General features: G+C 42.7%; 2 protein-coding genes across 2 annotated transcripts in view; both read right to left on the bottom strand.

Moving 5' to 3' along the window:
• Positions 1–12,254, bottom strand: part of LOC311100802 (ATP-dependent RNA helicase DHX8-like) — a 29,814-nt gene extending 17,560 nt beyond the window's left edge. Inside the window, exons 1-9 of the mRNA XM_084141768.1 lie at positions 12,103–12,254; positions 11,530–11,615; positions 11,369–11,438; positions 11,113–11,201; positions 10,895–10,992; positions 10,458–10,760; positions 10,197–10,341; positions 9,872–10,075; positions 8,108–8,195 (exon numbers count right to left, since the gene is read on the bottom strand). Of these exons, the coding sequence (XP_083997894.1) occupies positions 8,108–8,195; positions 9,872–10,075; positions 10,197–10,341; positions 10,458–10,760; positions 10,895–10,992; positions 11,113–11,201; positions 11,369–11,438; positions 11,530–11,615; positions 12,103–12,211 (1,192 nt within the window). The 5' untranslated portion in view covers positions 12,212–12,254. The remainder of the gene's footprint in view (positions 1–8,107; positions 8,196–9,871; positions 10,076–10,196; positions 10,342–10,457; positions 10,761–10,894; positions 10,993–11,112; positions 11,202–11,368; positions 11,439–11,529; positions 11,616–12,102) is intronic.
• A 40-nt stretch (positions 12,255–12,294) lies between these two features.
• The window catches only part of LOC311100801 (ATP-dependent RNA helicase DHX8), a gene marked incomplete at its 5' end in the record, with an annotated part of 17,567 nt that continues 12,169 nt past the window's right edge, over positions 12,295–17,692 (bottom strand). Inside the window, 13 exons of the mRNA XM_084141767.1 lie at positions 12,295–13,351; positions 13,490–13,669; positions 13,779–13,975; positions 14,192–14,320; positions 14,417–14,554; positions 14,683–14,838; positions 14,968–15,290; positions 15,465–15,675; positions 15,784–15,969; positions 16,104–16,298; positions 16,412–16,593; positions 16,884–17,031; positions 17,144–17,241. Coding sequence (XP_083997893.1) covers positions 13,132–13,351; positions 13,490–13,669; positions 13,779–13,975; positions 14,192–14,320; positions 14,417–14,554; positions 14,683–14,838; positions 14,968–15,290; positions 15,465–15,675; positions 15,784–15,969; positions 16,104–16,298; positions 16,412–16,593; positions 16,884–17,031; positions 17,144–17,241 — 2,363 coding nt within the window. The 3' untranslated portion in view covers positions 12,295–13,131. The remainder of the gene's footprint in view (positions 13,352–13,489; positions 13,670–13,778; positions 13,976–14,191; positions 14,321–14,416; positions 14,555–14,682; positions 14,839–14,967; positions 15,291–15,464; positions 15,676–15,783; positions 15,970–16,103; positions 16,299–16,411; positions 16,594–16,883; positions 17,032–17,143; positions 17,242–17,692) is intronic.

Genomic DNA, 17,692 nt, shown 5'->3' with positions numbered 1-17,692 from the left:
CTTCAAATATATTATAATGTATCAATCTAATGTTCTTTTAAGCATAATATCACTGCAGGTATAATTCTCAGTCAATCACCTGCATTCTGAAGCCACAAAGAACATTGACAAGGTTAAAAGGGGATACTGTTCAAATCCCCTTTTATCAACTAAATTGTAGCAATTTTACTAAATTAACCCATTCTACCCATACAATGGAGACTTGATTTCACAGTTGATGAGAACTTAGGTGTGTGCGTGGGTATGTTATGGGTTATCTGTGGAAGCCTGTATGAGAATGCAGCATGGCTGTGGCTGCATACAGAATGGTATGTTCCCTGACTCAGAGAGAAGACCCAGTCTTAGAATGTAACAGGTAGTAGTGAGGACAGAGGTACGTCTAACCATAACCTTAAGGTGAAACCAACACAGTTCTTATACCAAAAAGCTGAAATATGTTCTTGAAGTTGAACATTTCAAGTAAATGTTTTACGGAGTGAGGTTCTCTTTTCCTCCTGCTCCAACAATGCAGTTGGGCTTGCAAAAATGATTGCTGTCCTTTTTATGAAATTAGCTACCAACTTTGCCTATTCATGTAAAGATGACCGTATACACTGACTGTTTAAAGTGGTAATCAGCAGTTGAAATAATAACAAAGCGTTTTCCCCACCCGTTTCAGTAAAAAGATGAGGGATAGAGCTGGAGAAATGTAACTACTCAAATTCATGGACAGAGCATTGGATGCAAGGACTGAACATCCATGATATCGAACCTATAGTTTTAATATTGCTTCGAGGCTATATAGTGTTTGTTTACGCTTACTTTGTTTTCAAGCTTATATTTTGGGTTCTGATGGGGTACAACAGTTGAACTTAGCTCATGAGCCATTCATAAGTTATATTCTTCAAGAATCAATGGGTACATTTCATTAATTCAGAAGTCCAAAAATGGATGAAGCAACTGAAGATTGCCCCATTTAAGGCAAAACTACAAAAAGCTATTTCTGATGGTGAACCTGAGCAATCGAAATCAAATCAAAACCCCAATCAGCAGGTAGCAGAGATAGGCCTACCTTTCGTTGGACAGTGTGCACTCTGCGCAAAGTTGTTATAGGGCTACTGATAGGTATTGAGGTTGCTCGGCATGCAATGACTTGTAGATCAATGACTGTAATATGCAGTTACAGTCGCTAGTGAAAGTCTACTTCCTTTGCACAGTCTTCACATTCTGCTGTCTTAAAATTTAATCTAAAAAGGGATTTCATTAGCTTTTTTCCCTTAACAATCTACACAACCTACTCATTTTCAAAGTTAAAGAAAAGTTATAGAACCTAAACAATTAAAACGTTTTGATTGCATATGTTTTCACAACCCAGAGTTAATACTTGGTGGAAGCACTTTTGGCAGCCATTACAGCTGTGAATAATTTGAATAAGATTCTACCAACTTTTCACAACTCTTAGGGCAACAGAAAGTATTCACACCCCTTGACTTTTCCCACATTGTGTTGTGTTACAGCCTGAATTTAAAGTTGATTACATTTAGATTTTTTTTCACTGGCCTACAGACAATACCCCATAATGTCAAAGTGGAATTATGTTTAGAGACATTTTTACAAATTAATTTAAAATGAAAAGCTGAAATATCTTGAGTAAATAAGTATTCAACCCCTTTGTCATGGCAAGCTTAAATAAGTTCAGGAGTAAACTTTTTGCTTAACAAGTCACAATAAGTAGCATGGACTTCGTGTGCAATAATAGTGTTTAACATGATTTTTGAATGACTACCTCATCTCTGTACCCCACACATACAATTATCTGTAAGGTCCCTCAGTCGAGCAGTGAATTTCAAACACAGATTCAACCACAAAGACCAGGGAGGTTTTCCAATGCCTCGCAAAGAAGGGCACCGATTGGTAGATGGGTAAAACATAAAAAAGCAGACATTGAATATCCCTTTGAACATGGTGAAGTTATTAATTACACTTTGGATGGTGTATCAATACACCCAGTCACAACAAAGATACAGGTGTCCTTCCTAACTCTGGAAAACGGTTAAAGACCTGGAGAATAACCCTCCTCCCATTCCCACGTCCCTTAATGTTGATGATGTGGTTGTTACTGATAAGGAGCACATGACTGAGCTCTTTAAATCACCACTTCATTAAGTCAGGATTCCTATTGGACTCAGCCATGCTTCATTGCCCGTCCAACATTTCCTTATCTCCCACCCCTTCTAATGCGACTAGCCCCGATGCCCCTCCTTCTTTTCCCCCTGCCCCGCTACAAAGTTTCTCCCTGCAGGCGGTCACTGAGTCTGAGGTGCTGAAGGAGCTCCTTAAACTTGACCCCAAAAACCATCTGGGTCAGATGGTTTAGATCCTCTCTTCTTTAAGGTTGCAGCCCCTATCATCGCCAAGCCTATCTCTGACCTTTTTAACCTGTCTCTCCTCTCTGGGGAGGTTCCCATTGCTTGGAAAGCAGCCACGGTGCGTCCTTTATTTAAAGGGGGAGATCAAGCTGATCCTAACTGTTATAGGCCAATTTCTATTTTGCCCTGTTAATCAAAAGTATTGGAAAAACTTGTCAATAATCAACTGACTGGCTTTCTTGATGTCTATAGTATTCTCTCTGGTATGCAATCTGGTTTCCGCTCAGGTTATGGATGTGTCACTGCAGCCTTAAAAGGTCCTAAATGATGTCACCATTGCCCTTGATTCTATGCAATGTTGTGCTGCTATTTTTATTGACTTGGCCAAAGCCTTTGATACGGTAGACCATTCCATTCTTGTGGGCTGGCTAAGGAGTATTGGTGTCTTTTGAGGGGTCTTTGGCATGGTTTGCAAACTACCACTGCCTGTCACAAAGGGAGTACCCCAAGGCTCGATCCTAGGCCCCACGCTCTTCTCAATATACATCAACAACATAGCTCAGGCAGTAGGAAGCTCTCTCATCCATTTATATGCAGATGATACAGTCTTATACTCAGCTGGCCCCTCCCCGGATTTTGTGTTAAACGCTCTACAGCAAAGTTTTCTTAGTGTCCAATAAGCTTTCTCTGCCTTAACCTTGTTCTGAACACCTCCAAAACAAAGGTCATGTGGTTTGGGAAGAAGAACGCCCCTCTCCCCACCGGTGTGATTACTACCTCTGAGGGTTTGGAGCGTGAGGTAGTCACCTCATACAAGTACTTGGGAGTATGGCTAGATGGTACAGTGTCCTTCTCTCAGCACATATCAAAGCTGCAGGCTAAGGTTCAATCTAGACTTGGTTTCCTCTATCGTAATCACTCCTCTTTCACCCCAGCTGCCAACCTAACCCTGATTCAGTTGACCATCCTACCCATGCTAGATTACGGACACATAATTTATAGATCGGCAGGTAAGGGTGCTCTCAAGCGGCTAGATGTTCTTTACCATTCGGCCATCAGATTAGCCACCAATGCTCCTTATTGGACACATCACTGCACTCTATACTCCTCTGTAAACTGGTCATCTCTGTATACCCCGTCGCAAGACCCACTGGTTGATGCTAATTTATAAAAACCTCTTAGGCCTCACTCCCCCCTATCTGAGTTACCTACTGCAGCCCTCATCCTCCACATACAACACCCGCTCTGCCAGTCACATTCTATTAAAGGTCCCCAAAGCACACACATCCCTGGGTTGCTCCTCTTTTCAGTTCACTGCAGCTAGCGACTAGAACGAGCTGCAAAAAACACTCAAACTTGACAGTTTCATCACCACCTCTTCATTCAAATACTCAAATCATGGACACTCTTACTGACAGTTGTGGCTACTCCGTGTGATGCATTGTTGTCTCTACCTTCTTGCCTTTGTGCTGTTTGTGCCCAATAATGTTTGTACCATGTTTTGTACTGCTACCATGTTGTGCTGCTGCCATGTTGTGTTGCTACCATGTTGTTGTCATGTGGTGCTGCTGCCATGCTATGTTATTGACTTAAGTCTCTCTTTATGTAGTGTTGTGGTGTCTCTCTTGTCGTGATGTGTGTTTTGTCCTATATTAGTATGTTTAATCCCAGCCCCCGTCCCCGCAGGAGGCCTTTTGCCTTTTGGTAGGCCGTCATTGTAAATAAGAATTTGTTCTTAACTGACTTGCCTAGTTAAATAAAGGTTAAATAAATAAAATAAATAACTATGTTGCCGGAGTAGAAGGAAACCGCTCAGTGATTTCATGGCTGTGATAGAAGAAAACTGTGGATGGATCAACAACATTGTAGTTACGCCACAATACTAACCTAATTGACAGAGTTAAAAGGAAGCCTGTACAGAATAAAAAATATTCCAAAACATGGATCCTGTTTGCAACAAGGCACTAAAGTAATACTGCAAAAAATGTGGCAATGCAATTAACTTTTTGTCCTGATTACAAAGTGTTGTTTGGGGAAAATCCAATACAACACATTACTGAGTACCACTCTCCATATTTTCAAGCATAGTGGTGTCTGCATCATGTTATTGGTATGCTTGTAATCATTAAGGACAGGGGAGTTTTTTTCAAGATAAAAAAAGAAATAGAATAGAGCTAAGCACAGACAAAATACTAAAGGAAAATCTGGTTCAGTCAAGATGAATTCACCTTTCAGCAGGACAATAACCTAAAACACAAGGTCAAATCTACACTGGAGTTGCTTACCAAGAAGACAGTGAATGTTCCTGAGTGGCCGAGTTACAGTTTTGACTTAAATTTGCTTGAAGATCTATGGCAAGACTTGAAAATGGTTGTCTAGAATTGATCAACAACCAATTTGACAGAGCTTGAAGAATTTAGAAAATAATAAAAATTGGCAAATGTTACACAATCCAGGTGTGGAAAGCTCTTAGAGACTTACCCAGAAAGACTCACAGCTGTAATCTCTGCCAAAGGTGCTTCTACAATGTATTGACTCAGGGGTGTGAATCAGTGGAGGCTCCTCAGAGGAGAAAGGGGAGGACCATCCTCCTCAGTGAATTTCATAAAAATAAAAATAGTAAACGTTAAAAAGGTTATCCTTTCCAGATAAAAGTATACTAAATATATTCACGTGACCAAATAATTGATTAAAACACACTGTTTTGCAATGAAGGTCTACAGTACAAAATGTGGTGAGTAGTTGACTCAAAGAGAGAGAAAGACAATAGTTGAAAAGTTTTGAATAAATTAATTTCTTCAAAAATGAAGGAGAAGCAAGAGAGAGAGAGAGAGCTAGCTATATTTTGTTGTAATTTTTTATTTCACTTTCAATTAGTTAGCTAGCGAACGTAGCTAGCTAGTTTAGCCTACCCAAACACCTGGCTCAAACAGAAAGGGATGCCATGTTAGCTATCTGGCTATGGCTATCCAAGGTAAGCTTTTGGTTTTATTAATTTATTGCCACCGGGGCCTGCCGGAGTAACTGCTAAACTGCATGCTAACTGTACAATGTACTGCATGATTGTAGCAGGTTTACTAACTCGTTAGTTCTAGTAGCAATTTTGACTGACATTAGCTAATATGGTGACAACGATGTAGGATGTGTGTAGCGGTTATGATATGAAGGTTTGGCAAGGTTTTTTCGCATGGTCACAGAAAGCTGATGTGTTGTGCACTGAAGCCCACAAGCGAAGGGAAAAGGTGAGTGGAGAGCGTGTAGATGCAAGAAGGAATTAACGAGCAACGTTATCATGCTGTTTGTATGTGGCTGGTATGAAAGTGAACTGTGTTTGCGTGTGATCAGGGGTGTATTCATTCTGCCAATTCTGTTGAAAAAAGTTTCTTAAATGGAAGCAAACTGGCAAAATGGGGATAAACATACCTGAATTTGTCAAATTTCTCTCAATTGCAACTGTTGGGCTAATGATTACACCCTAGATCAGCTAGATGCAGTCAAGAGTGAGCAAGGCGGTATTGAACATGTCACTGTCTGTCACTTTGATTAGGCTACTCAAATGTTTCTCTCGACCTATGTATCTACGTTGTAAATGTTCATTCATAGGCTAGGTTGTAGCAACCTCATGATGGGTATAGGGAACATTTGAGTATCATGTAATAACCTAAACCAATCGAAGTTACATTGAGCTGGGTGAATGGAATATGAATGACAGTCATCCAATATGCTCTAATACAAATAAGGCCATGCGCCCCAAAAATAAATCATCCTCCCTCATATTAAACGGCACCAACCGCCACTGGTGTGTAAATGGGATATAAAAAAAACAAAACATGTTTTCACTTGAAAAAAATAATCGATTTAGAATTTAGGCTGTAACAACAAAATGTGGAATAAGTCAAGGGTGAATAATTTCTGAAGGCACTGTTTATCCATTGCTTTTGTCAAAATTGCTCAAGCAGTAAATTTGGTAGGGAATAATTGATGGACAGCAATATTCAAACATTCTCTGATTTTCAAGGAAATTGATGTCAGGACTGCGACTGGACCACTCAACACCTCTTGAAAAGCCATTCTAGTGTGTTTTTGGCATTAAAATGTGTGTAATTGTCCCGGTGAAAAATATAACTATCCCAGGGTTAGGTTTTCAGAAGACTGAGGTGAGTTCTCCTCTAACTTTTTACCTGAGCTTTCATATTTCTTTTGATCCTGAAAAACTCCTCAGTCCCTGCCGGTGACAAGCATACCCATAACATAATGCTGCCTCTACAATACTTAAAAATACAGAGGGTTTCATTCTGTGTTGTGTTGTATTGGATTTGACGCAAATCTTTAATTTTGGCCAACATTTTAATTTCTTTGCGGTGTTGTCTTGCAGTATTACTAGTGCTGAGCGATTAGTGCTTTTTGAGGTCGGTGTGATTATAAAAATATAATCACGGTTTTCGATTTCGATCATTTGGGTTGAATGCTGTAACACAGAATAAAACAATTAATATAAGTCCCATAATGGTAGTGACTGCCCATTACTGCTGATCACTTATTGACCATAATTGATTCACATTACTTTAATAAAATATTGAAGTTGTGTATATTACATTTGTTTTATTTGATGACTTAATAATTTAATTCCAAGTCATCTCATCTCTATAGAGCTGCTGTCTGACAAAATCACTATTTTATAGTTCTTCAAAAGTAAATAAGGCATACTTTTATGACTGCTGAATACCAACTATCAATCACTTAGATCACGTATTTTCAGGTAGAGATACCTTGCGAAGCAACAGCTGTTCTCTATATCCCCTCATGCGTAGAAACATGACATCGGGTCTCGCCTAACTGCGCATGTGCAGGCCGTCAAATCAAAGGCACTCCTTCGATATAAAGTTGTTTTTGACGGAATTGAAAACGTGTCAGTTTGCCACTTTCACAGGGTTGGAGTAAAAACATGTTCAACTACTTAAGACTTTGGCTCGAATCTAGGTTGTGCCTTAATATTTCGAGAAAATCAACAACTAAGGAGGAATATTTCACTTCTCTCATTGACTTGTCAAACCCCAAATCCCAGGCTGGACTTTTTGGTCTGCTTCACAAGCTTTCCTGGAGGTCTCACGATGTTGCGCCACTGGGTTTAGAAACTCTGTGGAGAAACTTTGCAATGCGCGCATTGAGCTCACAGAAAAACCGCGAACAAAATGGAATTCAAATAATTGAACAGACGTCGGTCATTTAGTTGTTTCAAAGCCACAAAATAACTGACATTTTAGTTAATCGTTAAGCACTAAGTATTACTTAACGGCCTTATTGCAAACAGAATGGGGGATTTTAAGTGTATTTTTTTAACACAGGATTCCTTCTTTTACATGTTTCTTACAAGCCAGTAATGTGGAGTGAATGCAATGTTGTTGATCTTCTGTATTTACAATTATTTTGGTGGCAGCATCATGTTATGGGTATGCTGGTCACCGGCAGGGACTAGGGTGTTTGTCAAAAACGTACACAGTTTGGGGACACACCCCAAAAGATGAGAAGTGTTTTCATAAGGTAGAAAGAAAGTAAAATGAGTAAAAACGTTAGCGAACCGGCGGTTTTAACTTTGAATAGATTTTCTGACCGATTCATGCTACATTTGGATCGGTTTGGGGTCGCTGACCGATGCATCTTAAACATTTGAACCGGATTCCGATCTGTATCGATAAATCATTACACCCCTAATGCTTTCAGTAGATCACTGCAACAAAAAAAACATGCTCATATTTTACCTTCTTCATCATCAATTTTTGGGAGGATACCGGTCTCCTCGTCAAAGTCAGGGAACTCCTCTTTAGAAAGAACATTAGCAGCAATCATCTGAGGACAGGAAAAAGAATAAAAACCATGAAATAATAATAATAATAATAAGCCATTTAGCAGACGCTTTTATCCAAAGCGACTTACAGTCATGCGTAAATACATTTTTAGGTATGGGTGGTCCCGGGGATCGAACCCACTACCCTGGCGTTACAAGCGCCATGCTCTACCAATTGAGCTACAGAGGACCACAGATCAACATCACAGGAATAAAATGAGCCAAGATGTCTTGATGAACCCTACATGTGTACACATACAGTACCAGTCAAAGGTTTGGACACACCTACTCATTCCAGGGTTTTTCTTTATTTTTACTATTTTCTACATTGTAGAATAATAGTGAAGACATCAAAACTATGAAATAACACATATGGAATCATGTAGTAACCAAAAAAGTGTTAAACAAATCAAAATATATTTTATATTTGAGATTCTTCAATGTAGCTAACTTAGCTTTGATGACAGCTTTGCACATTTACATTCACATTTTAGTCATTTAGCAGACACTCTTATCCAGAGCGACTTACAGTTAGTGAATACATATTTTTTTATACTGGCCCCCCGTGGGAATCGAACCCACAACCCTGGCATTGCAAACGCCATGCTCTATCAACTGAGCTACATCCCTGCCGGCCATTCCCTCCCCTACCCTGGACGACGCTGGGCCAATTGTGCGCCGCCCATGAGTCTCCCGGTCGCGGCCGGCTGCGACAGAGCCTGGATTCGAACCAGGATCTCTAGTGGCACAGTTAGCACTGCGATGCAGTGCCTTAGACCACTGCGCCACTCAGGAGTACTTTTGCACTCAGGTTGCAGACTGTGTGAATCAGGCCTTCATGGTCGAATTGCTGCAAATAAACCATTACTAAAGGACACCAATAAGAAGAAGAGACTTGCTTGGGCCAAGAAACATGAGCAATGGACATTAAACCGGTGGAAATCTGTCCTTTGGTCTGATGAGTCCAAAGTTGAGATTTTTGGTTCCAACCGCCGTGTCTTTGTGAGACGCAGAGTAGGTGAACGGATGATCTCTGCATGTGTGGTTCCCACCGTGAAGCACAGAGGAGGTGGTGTGGGGGTGCTTTGCTGGTGACACTGTCTGTGATTTATTTAGAATTCAAGGCACACTTAACCAGCATGGCTACCACAGCACTCTGCAGCGGTACGCCATCCCATCTGGTTTGCGCTTAGTGGGACTATCATTTGTTTTTCAACAGGACAATGACCCAACACACCTCCAGGCTGTGTAAGGGCTATTTGACCAAGAAGGAGAGTGATGGAGTGCTGCATCAGATGACCTGGCCTCCACAATCACCCGACCTCAACCCAATTGACATGGTTTGGGATGAGTTGGACCGCAGAGTGAAGGAAAAGCAGCCAACAAGTACTCAGCATGTGGGAACTCCTTCAAGACTGTTGGAAAAGCATTCCAGGTGAAGCTGGTTGAGAGAATGCCAAGAGTGTGGAAAGCTGTCATCAAGGCAAAGGGTGGCTACTTTGAAGAATCTAAAATATATTTTGATTTGTTTAACACTTTTTTGGTTACTACATGATTCCATATGTGTTATGTCATAGTTTTGATGTCTGCACTATTATTCTACAATGTAGAAAATAGTAAAAATAAAGAAAAACCCTTGAATGAGTAGGTGTGTTCAAACTTTTGACTGGTACTGTACCTGGTTGATCTCCCACTTCTCAAGGTCTGATATCTTGGTCAGTCTCTTGCGCTCCAGTGTGTCATCCTCCAACTCAGGGGTGTGGCCCAGGTTGAGGTCAGTTGGGCGGTCGGGGTTCCTCATGATTTTCTCCTCCCCACCATCCGGGCCCTGGTTCCTCCTCCTGTTGGGGTTCAGGTCCTCCCCAGTTTCCTGGTCTACATCCTGGCAACCAAGAGCAGAGTATTAGTTTCAACTATAATTTAATTTAGCTTCATGTCTTTCATCATGCTTACCAAAGGGCATTAGGCTTTGAGTTCATTCCTGCTCTGTGTTGCTGTCTTACCTTCATGCTGAGACTGGTCTTGGAGCCAGTGAAGGACAGCACCTTGATCTTGACCCTTTGACCTTTCTGGACCACATCAGCCACATTGGCAACACGTCCCTCTTTGCGTAGCTCAGAGACGTGGACCAAGCCCTCCCAGCGTTTCCTACAATGAAAAACAAAAAAGGCTTTCAACATTGGTTTTTCAAAACATTGGCTCACCTACAGAGACAGAACGTGTTGGATACATGCTTTTGATATTTTCCAATTCTCTTTACTGACCTCAGTCCCTCCAGCTGCACAAAGCAGCCAAACTGCAGGATGCTGGTGACTTTGCCGTTGAAGATGTCCCCTACAGCAGGTTCTTCTGGTGGGGGCCGGTCCACGTGTTTGTCCTTAAAGCGGTCAGAACCAACCTCAATGTCTCGATCCCTGGAGGGGCTAGGACTGCGGTCACTCCAGCGGGAAACGCGTTTTCGACCGCGTTTGAAGTCCCTCTCGTGGTCGCAAGACGGAGAGCGTGAGCGTCTCTTCCGGTCTCTGTCTTGGCTCCGACTTCTGCTGCGCTGCCGTTTGTTGTCCAACCTAAAACAAGAGCCATATAAATTAAGTTGCCCTAATAGATAAGACCTATTTTTCATCCAATTCAGGGTTTTGCTATTCATAGTGCACCAGTAAAACTTTCTTGCAAACCCTGTGAATTATCTAAATGTCCTTACCTGCTAGTTGAGTTTGTTCCACTGACACTGGGCATGAACATCTCCAATTCTTTCATGGCGGCATCTGCTACCTTCACATCATCGTCTTCTAGCGGAACCTGTGGGTGTTGTTAGAGAGCATTGGTCTACTGACAACCATATGCTGTGTGTGGGGAGTGGGATATAATAGCAGTGCCTTGTCTAGCCACTGTGTATGTACTCATTTCTGAGAAACTTACGGGAGCTGGATTGTCTGGCCTGCACAATCCAGGAAACATCTCCTTCAGTTTGTCCTTCTCACTCTTCTGTTTGACCACAGGCTCTGAGACTACCACCAGAAAATTAAGAGATTCAGCATGTCATTTTGAAACAGTTTAAATAATCACATAGAGTATGTCAAATTGTATACCAGCATTGTATAAATCATATTTGAATGTAAAATATCAGCTGCATTCAACACTAACCACGGTTATATACAGTATATGATCAACTAACCTTTGCTGGTAGATGCTTTTGATGGCCGCATAGTTTGAATAAGTCTGAGCAAATTGCTGATGAGAGAATCCTATGAAAGAGTGAAAGTGGATTCAAAATCAGAAAGTGTATTGATTGGCGGGGCTAATTTTAAACATATCAAACAGCTACATCACACTTACTGTGAAGTCTGCTCCATTTTTTAGCAACAGTGATTTGAAGCCATCAAATGTTGGTTGCTTTTCAGCAAGGCAGATGACAAACTCAGCTAAAAGAGACGGCAAGAATAGTCAACTTCACTGTGTAATTCAGATAATTTGAGGTAGCCTACTGTTTCTCTTTTGATACTAGCTATACCGCTATCATTAAATAACGGATTAGCAGCAAATGCTTTATTCTTGTTTTGCCATGAATGCTCAAATGAAACTAAACTAGATAGCTTTTATGGAATTCAGGGAAATGTGAAATACAGTAACGTTACTGCCAAATACTTCAACATGTAAAATAATGTTATGGGGTCCACACCACCCACCACACTTTCAAGCCAAAGTAGCCATCTACTGTACAGTAGATATGACTAAAAAGAGAAGACGTTTTACAATCGGAATTCTTTGTTGTCAAACACTGGAGTACAATTCTTAATGTTAGCTAGCTAAAACCAAAGGTAGCTAAGCTAGCTAGCTTAGCAGCAAGCTAACGTTAGTAAGATTGTCACCCCACATTTGGAATAAAAGTAGTGTGCCGATTCAACTTGCCAAGATCTTTCTCGCATATCCCAAGATGGTTGTCAAGTTCTGTACACACTTTGGACACCAAAGACAGGTATTCAAGCCGTTTAAGCTCCTCAACTCCGAAGTCTGCCATTCTCCACAGCGTTTGTTTTGTTTTCAGAAAACGTAGGCATTGGCAACACACGTTACGTTATGAACTTTGACCACATTTCCGGGTTCTGTGTGTAATGATTTTATTAGTCACCAGGTGGGGGTAAACTCATTGCCCATATGACCATTTAAACTCCTACACGAGTGTGGCTGCCAATAAAACATTTCTAAATTAAACATTGGCAACAAAGTAAGAGAGCGCATACAATATTTAATGAGTGCAGGAAAATGTTAGGATTACACTAGCACAGTAAAGCAATCCCTCAAAGCTAAACCAAAGACAATGCAAGTATGAAGTTCCATCCTGGTATTTCCCTTCATTGTATAACATATGGCCTACTATAAAAGACAAACTCTGTCTCAGAGCACTGTGCTCTTAAAGCAATTACATTCACCGACTTTAAATTACTGCCCAGTCCCCTTCCTATTCAATTTATCATTTTCGGAAGTTCACACACACAGGTCAGATGTGACATTCAAGTAAAACAAACATATGTTTCGTTGTCCATGATACTCAAATAGGAGATTGATTCTCCTCAGGGGATGAGACATTTATTCATGTTCCCCAAACAAGCCTGTAGGACAGGGGAGCAATGACCTGACCCCTTAAATCGTCTCACTTTACTAGTCGACTTCTACACAGGTCAAGAGAGAGAATTGGGCCTACCAGTACCTCAGCTCAAAATGATAGAATAGCAGTTAAAAGAAGACAGCGGAGCACACATAAAACACATACTTTACACATCCAAAACAAGTAGATAATGACCCAGCTTTATCAATAGCATGTTACAGCTAACAGCTAGCAAGGCCTGTTGGCAGACAATGTCTCTCCATGGTATTTCTCAACCAGCTGATATAAGAGTGTGTCCCTCTCTTTCTGTGTAGAGATACACGATACACATTCTAGCGCCGCCGAAAGGCGCGGGAGATTCTCCAAGCGTTGGGCTCTTCGTAACGATTGTAGAGTGGCTCGAGGCGCTGCTGCTTCTTCTGTTTGCTGAGGCGTGTGGGGTCAGACACTTTAAAAAAGGCAGGCGAGAACTCTACCAGCCAGCGTGGGTCAATGGTGGTCACCTCACGCATGTACTCCTTAGTAGTCAGCACCAGCTCATGGTACACCACCCTGTGGAGAGAGAGGAATAAGAGGATCAGGCAAAAGGAAAAGGATTTCCAGGATGGCTCAGTAACAGTTGACATTCAATGTAAACTAGTGACTAATCCTTTAGTCCCCATGGTAATCATGTAAGGAGCGTTGACTCACCACTCAGGCTGGCGGTTGAACAGGGCACTGGAGGGGTGTATGTACACCACCTGCTGGTCAATGAGGGTACGGTAGCCCTCCTGGGGATCCTTTTTGGCTGCGTTCCGGAAGAAACCACTGCAGATGGCCTTCTGTACACGCACTGTGGCCTTTCCACAAGTCACCACATCCAGTTTATGTCTGAAAAGAGGTCAAAGGGTTTGGATTTGTGTGAGAAGATTTCATGCAAGTGAGGTTTCTTTACCAGATATACAATTACCTTCATCATCAAATGGATAGTGGAACCTACCTGTCCATGATACCCAGCATCTGTTTGCGGATGTCCTGGGCTCTGCGCAAGGAGCGGGCCTGGATGAAGTTCTCGTAGCACCAGGGGTTGGAGAACTTGTTGTTCTTCCAGGAGTTATAGACAGCCAGCAGAGTAAGGTGGTCTCCCTCAGCCTGGTGGAACTTGGCCTTCTTCTGGTCAGCCAGGGCTTGCTTGTCCTGAGAGACAGAGAATAAAAGGACTGTTAGCCATCAAATTATCAACAATGGCACACCATATAACTGCCTCATTGAGGTCTCCACCTATAATGGTAAACCTCAACACAACATTCAACCTTGCTACAAAAAATAAATAAAAATAAAAATCTAATTAGGATTCCCAGAGGAGTGATCCAACCCTATTTCAGTGTTTATGGGTCTTGTGATTTTCTGTACCTTGGGCCTGTAGAAGACGTTCTGCACAGACAGCATTGAGACGATGGTGAGCATCTCCTCACTGCAGCCCAGGTGGACGGACATGATCAGCATCTTACACAGCATGGGCTCCAGAGGGAACTCAGCCATCTGACAGAGAGATGGAAATAATTAATTAGTTGGTAATGAATCCTCACTTTTTCCTTTTTTAACAATACTCCTTTTTTTTTTTATATAAATGCTTACCCTGCGTCCTAGGCGAGTGAGCAACCCTTCATCGTCCAGAGACCCTAGAGTGTAGAGCTGCTCCATAGCTGTGATCAGCGTCTCCATGGGTGGAGCGTCCATGAAGTCAAACGATAGCAGGTCATTGATGCCCATGGCCTGAAGGAATAAGGAGAAAGGAAAGTCAGGGGATGACACAGGAGGAGTAGGTCTGAGCAGACAAGTATATACCACAGATGCATGTGCAGGGAAACAAGGTTTAGCCACTTTTGTTACTGTGTGCATACCTTGAGGGACAGCACAGTGCTGGCCAAGTTAGTTCTCTGGATCTCGGGCACGTTGGTGGTGAGCATCTCGTCTCTGTAGGCTCTCTCTGTGTACAGCCTGTAGGTCTTCCCTGGGCCAGTTCTTCCAGCTCTTCCAGCCCGCTGCTTGGCTTGGGCCTAACAGAAGTTACATTGAAGCCCTTAGCATCCCAAATTCTAATTGCATGGTTTGCAAAGGGCTTGAGAGAGACAGCAGGGTTACAATTTGGGTACATTTAGAATATAAATTGTAATTAACCAGCCTACCTGTGAAATGGGGGTCACCACCAGCTGGTCAATACCAGTCTTGGAGTTGTACACCTTTTGCTTCACAAAGCCTGGGTCCACCACATAGTAGATACCGTCAATGGTCAGAGACGTCTCAGCAATGTTAGTGGCAATGACAACCTTTCTGCTGCCGGGGGGAGCAGGGTCAAAGATACGGGTCTGCATCTCGCTTGGCAGTGCAGAGTAGACAGGTAGAATGATGAGTTCAGGCACTTCAGGTCCCAGAGACTTCATCCGTTCATACAAGATCTCACAAGCTGTGTCAATTTCTTCCTGACCCGTCAGAAACACCAGGACATCACCTGCAAAGAAGGAGAGCGAGAGAGGACTTAAAGGTTGATAACTCTTTACAATCAAGGTTGAATCTCAAACTAACATTTTATAGCAATGGATTTTCATTCATGCAATGATTTAGGTCAATGACTATGAATTACAGTTTGACTATAGATTGGGTATAACCTTTGTAAAAACCGTACCTGGTGGCTCGGTCAGGTGGATCTGCATGACGGTGATGAGACTAGCGTCCAGGTAGTCTGTCTCAGGCTCTTTGGTGTAGAGCACCTCCACTGGATAGGTACGTCCTGGGATGGTAAAGATGGGCGCTTCGTAGAAGTACTGCGAGAACTTGACGGCATCTAGTGTGGCTGAAGTGACAATCAGCTTCATGTCTGTGCGTTTCTGCACCGTCTGAAACAGGGCGAGGAAGAGAAAGAGTTAGCTTAATACAAAACTTTCCTTCAAAATATTAGAGATGTTTAGACCCTGCCGTCAAGGGGAAACAAGACCCTGGTATACCTTCTTGAGCAGACCGAAGAGTACGTCAGTATGGATGGTCCTCTCGTGGGCCTCATCCAACATGATGATGGCGTACTGGCCAAGGTCCGGATCTATCAAACACTCTCTCAGCAACATACCGTCTGTCATGTACTTGATCACCGTCTCAGGGCTGGTGCAGTCCTCAAAACGGATGGTGTAGCCCACCTGGTGTGGAAGAACGAAGACAGAAGTTAGAAATCACTAGGACCAGACGTTTGAGATTTTTCTACGATCAGATATATTCGACATTGTCTCATGGTCACGTGTTAAGATATATGCAGTGTGGACAGATCACTCACCTCCTGGCCCAGACAGCAACCGTACTCTTCAGAGACTCTCTTGGCCACAGACATGGCTGCCACACGACGGGGCTGAGTGCAGCCGATCTTCCCCCGAGTGGTGTAGCCCGCCTCGGCCAGGTACTGGGTGATCTGGGTCGTTTTCCCAGAGCCAGTCTCGCCAATAACAATCAGGATCTGGTTATCATGGACAGCCTGTAATAGAGAAGCAGAGATGTCAGCAAAATCTTATGCCATAAATTATCAAAACGTTTGATGTTGAAGTAGAAATAACTAGCGAGATATAATTTGCAAACTTTTGCACAAACCTGTATGAGCTGCTCTTTGAGCTTGTAGATGGGCAGGCTCTCTCTCTGCTCCAGGATGGACATCGCTGTCTTCTTGCCATAAGAGGCCTTGTTGCCCCCAAAGGCATGTTTCTTCCACTCCGGGATGTCAGTTGGCATCATGCCGATTCCTCTCATGTTGGCTGCAATCTGCCTTCCATCAACTGTGTAAGAGTGAAGTGTCTTTAATTGAGATGAACTGGCATGACATTTTACCTCCACCCCTTCAGATGACTGGTGAGCCAGCCCGAGTCTAGGGCCCTGGCAGGAACCTTTACACCCATGGAGGACACAGCACACTCTATCCGGCCTGTTAGGATGCTAAAGGAAACCAGATAACCATCTCCAGTCCTGCTAACCCTGAGGGCTGCTGCTGCTACACTGGAGGAAGTCTGATGTAGTGGCTCAGACAGGACTGTGTTTTGGATTACTGTGTGCTTCCATACGGACTTACCGTCAGGCAGGGGGTCTACCCAGTGTTTGTTCAGGCCCATGGGGATAGAGTCCATCTCAGCCTCTCGCTGACACTGCTTCACCTCCCTCCTCTCCTTAGCCAAAGCACTCTGCATCATGGCTGCCTGGGACAGCGAGCCGTCTGGATTCTGACAGAGGGAAACAGAGTAAGCTGCATTTGTTCACACTACTAAACAGGACGAAAACAGTCAAACAAAATTGCCTTGAAAGTAGGGTGATCAAGAGGACATGGAAACATACCTTAACAATCTTGACAGGGCTCATGTCCATACTCTGTTTAGTGTGTCCTCTCAGGAACGGAGGCTCCTCCTCCACCAGCTCAATCTCCAGGTCCTCATCTGAAAGAAAGACATGGGGCAAATCAGTATCCAATACATTGATGTGAATCTAAACTGACAGTGGTTTTCTATACAGCAAATGTACACGAGAGGGCGTGCTAAACTACTCTTTTAGCACGGATGTGCTGCGGTCATAGGTACAAGGCGGAGCCGAGCACCGTAGATCAGCACAACCGTGCTAAAAAAGTAGTTTTTCACAACCTTGAGTGTACAATTGCTTTTCTACAACTGGTTACCAATTAAATAAAAAAAGTTATTATTTTCAAATCGGTTAGGTTGCCAGAGATGCGACCCTGTCGTGAAGTCTTTTTGTTCTATATCTATGGACGCGACCCAGTCGTTCATTCTAAATGTTCCGTTGCCATGCTGGCTGGCAACGCTATTATCCCTTGCTTGCTAGCTAGCCAACTACGACTATCACGTTAAACCGTGCAGCTAGAATAACAGCAAA

The sequence above is a fragment of the Coregonus lavaretus genome (genome assembly GCF_964263955.1).
Source record: "Coregonus lavaretus genome assembly, chromosome: 25".
NCBI classification, from domain to species: Eukaryota; Metazoa; Chordata; class Actinopteri; order Salmoniformes; family Salmonidae; genus Coregonus; species Coregonus lavaretus.
Note: the sequence above shows the minus strand (reverse complement) of the source record. Positions and strands in the feature narration are given on the sequence as shown.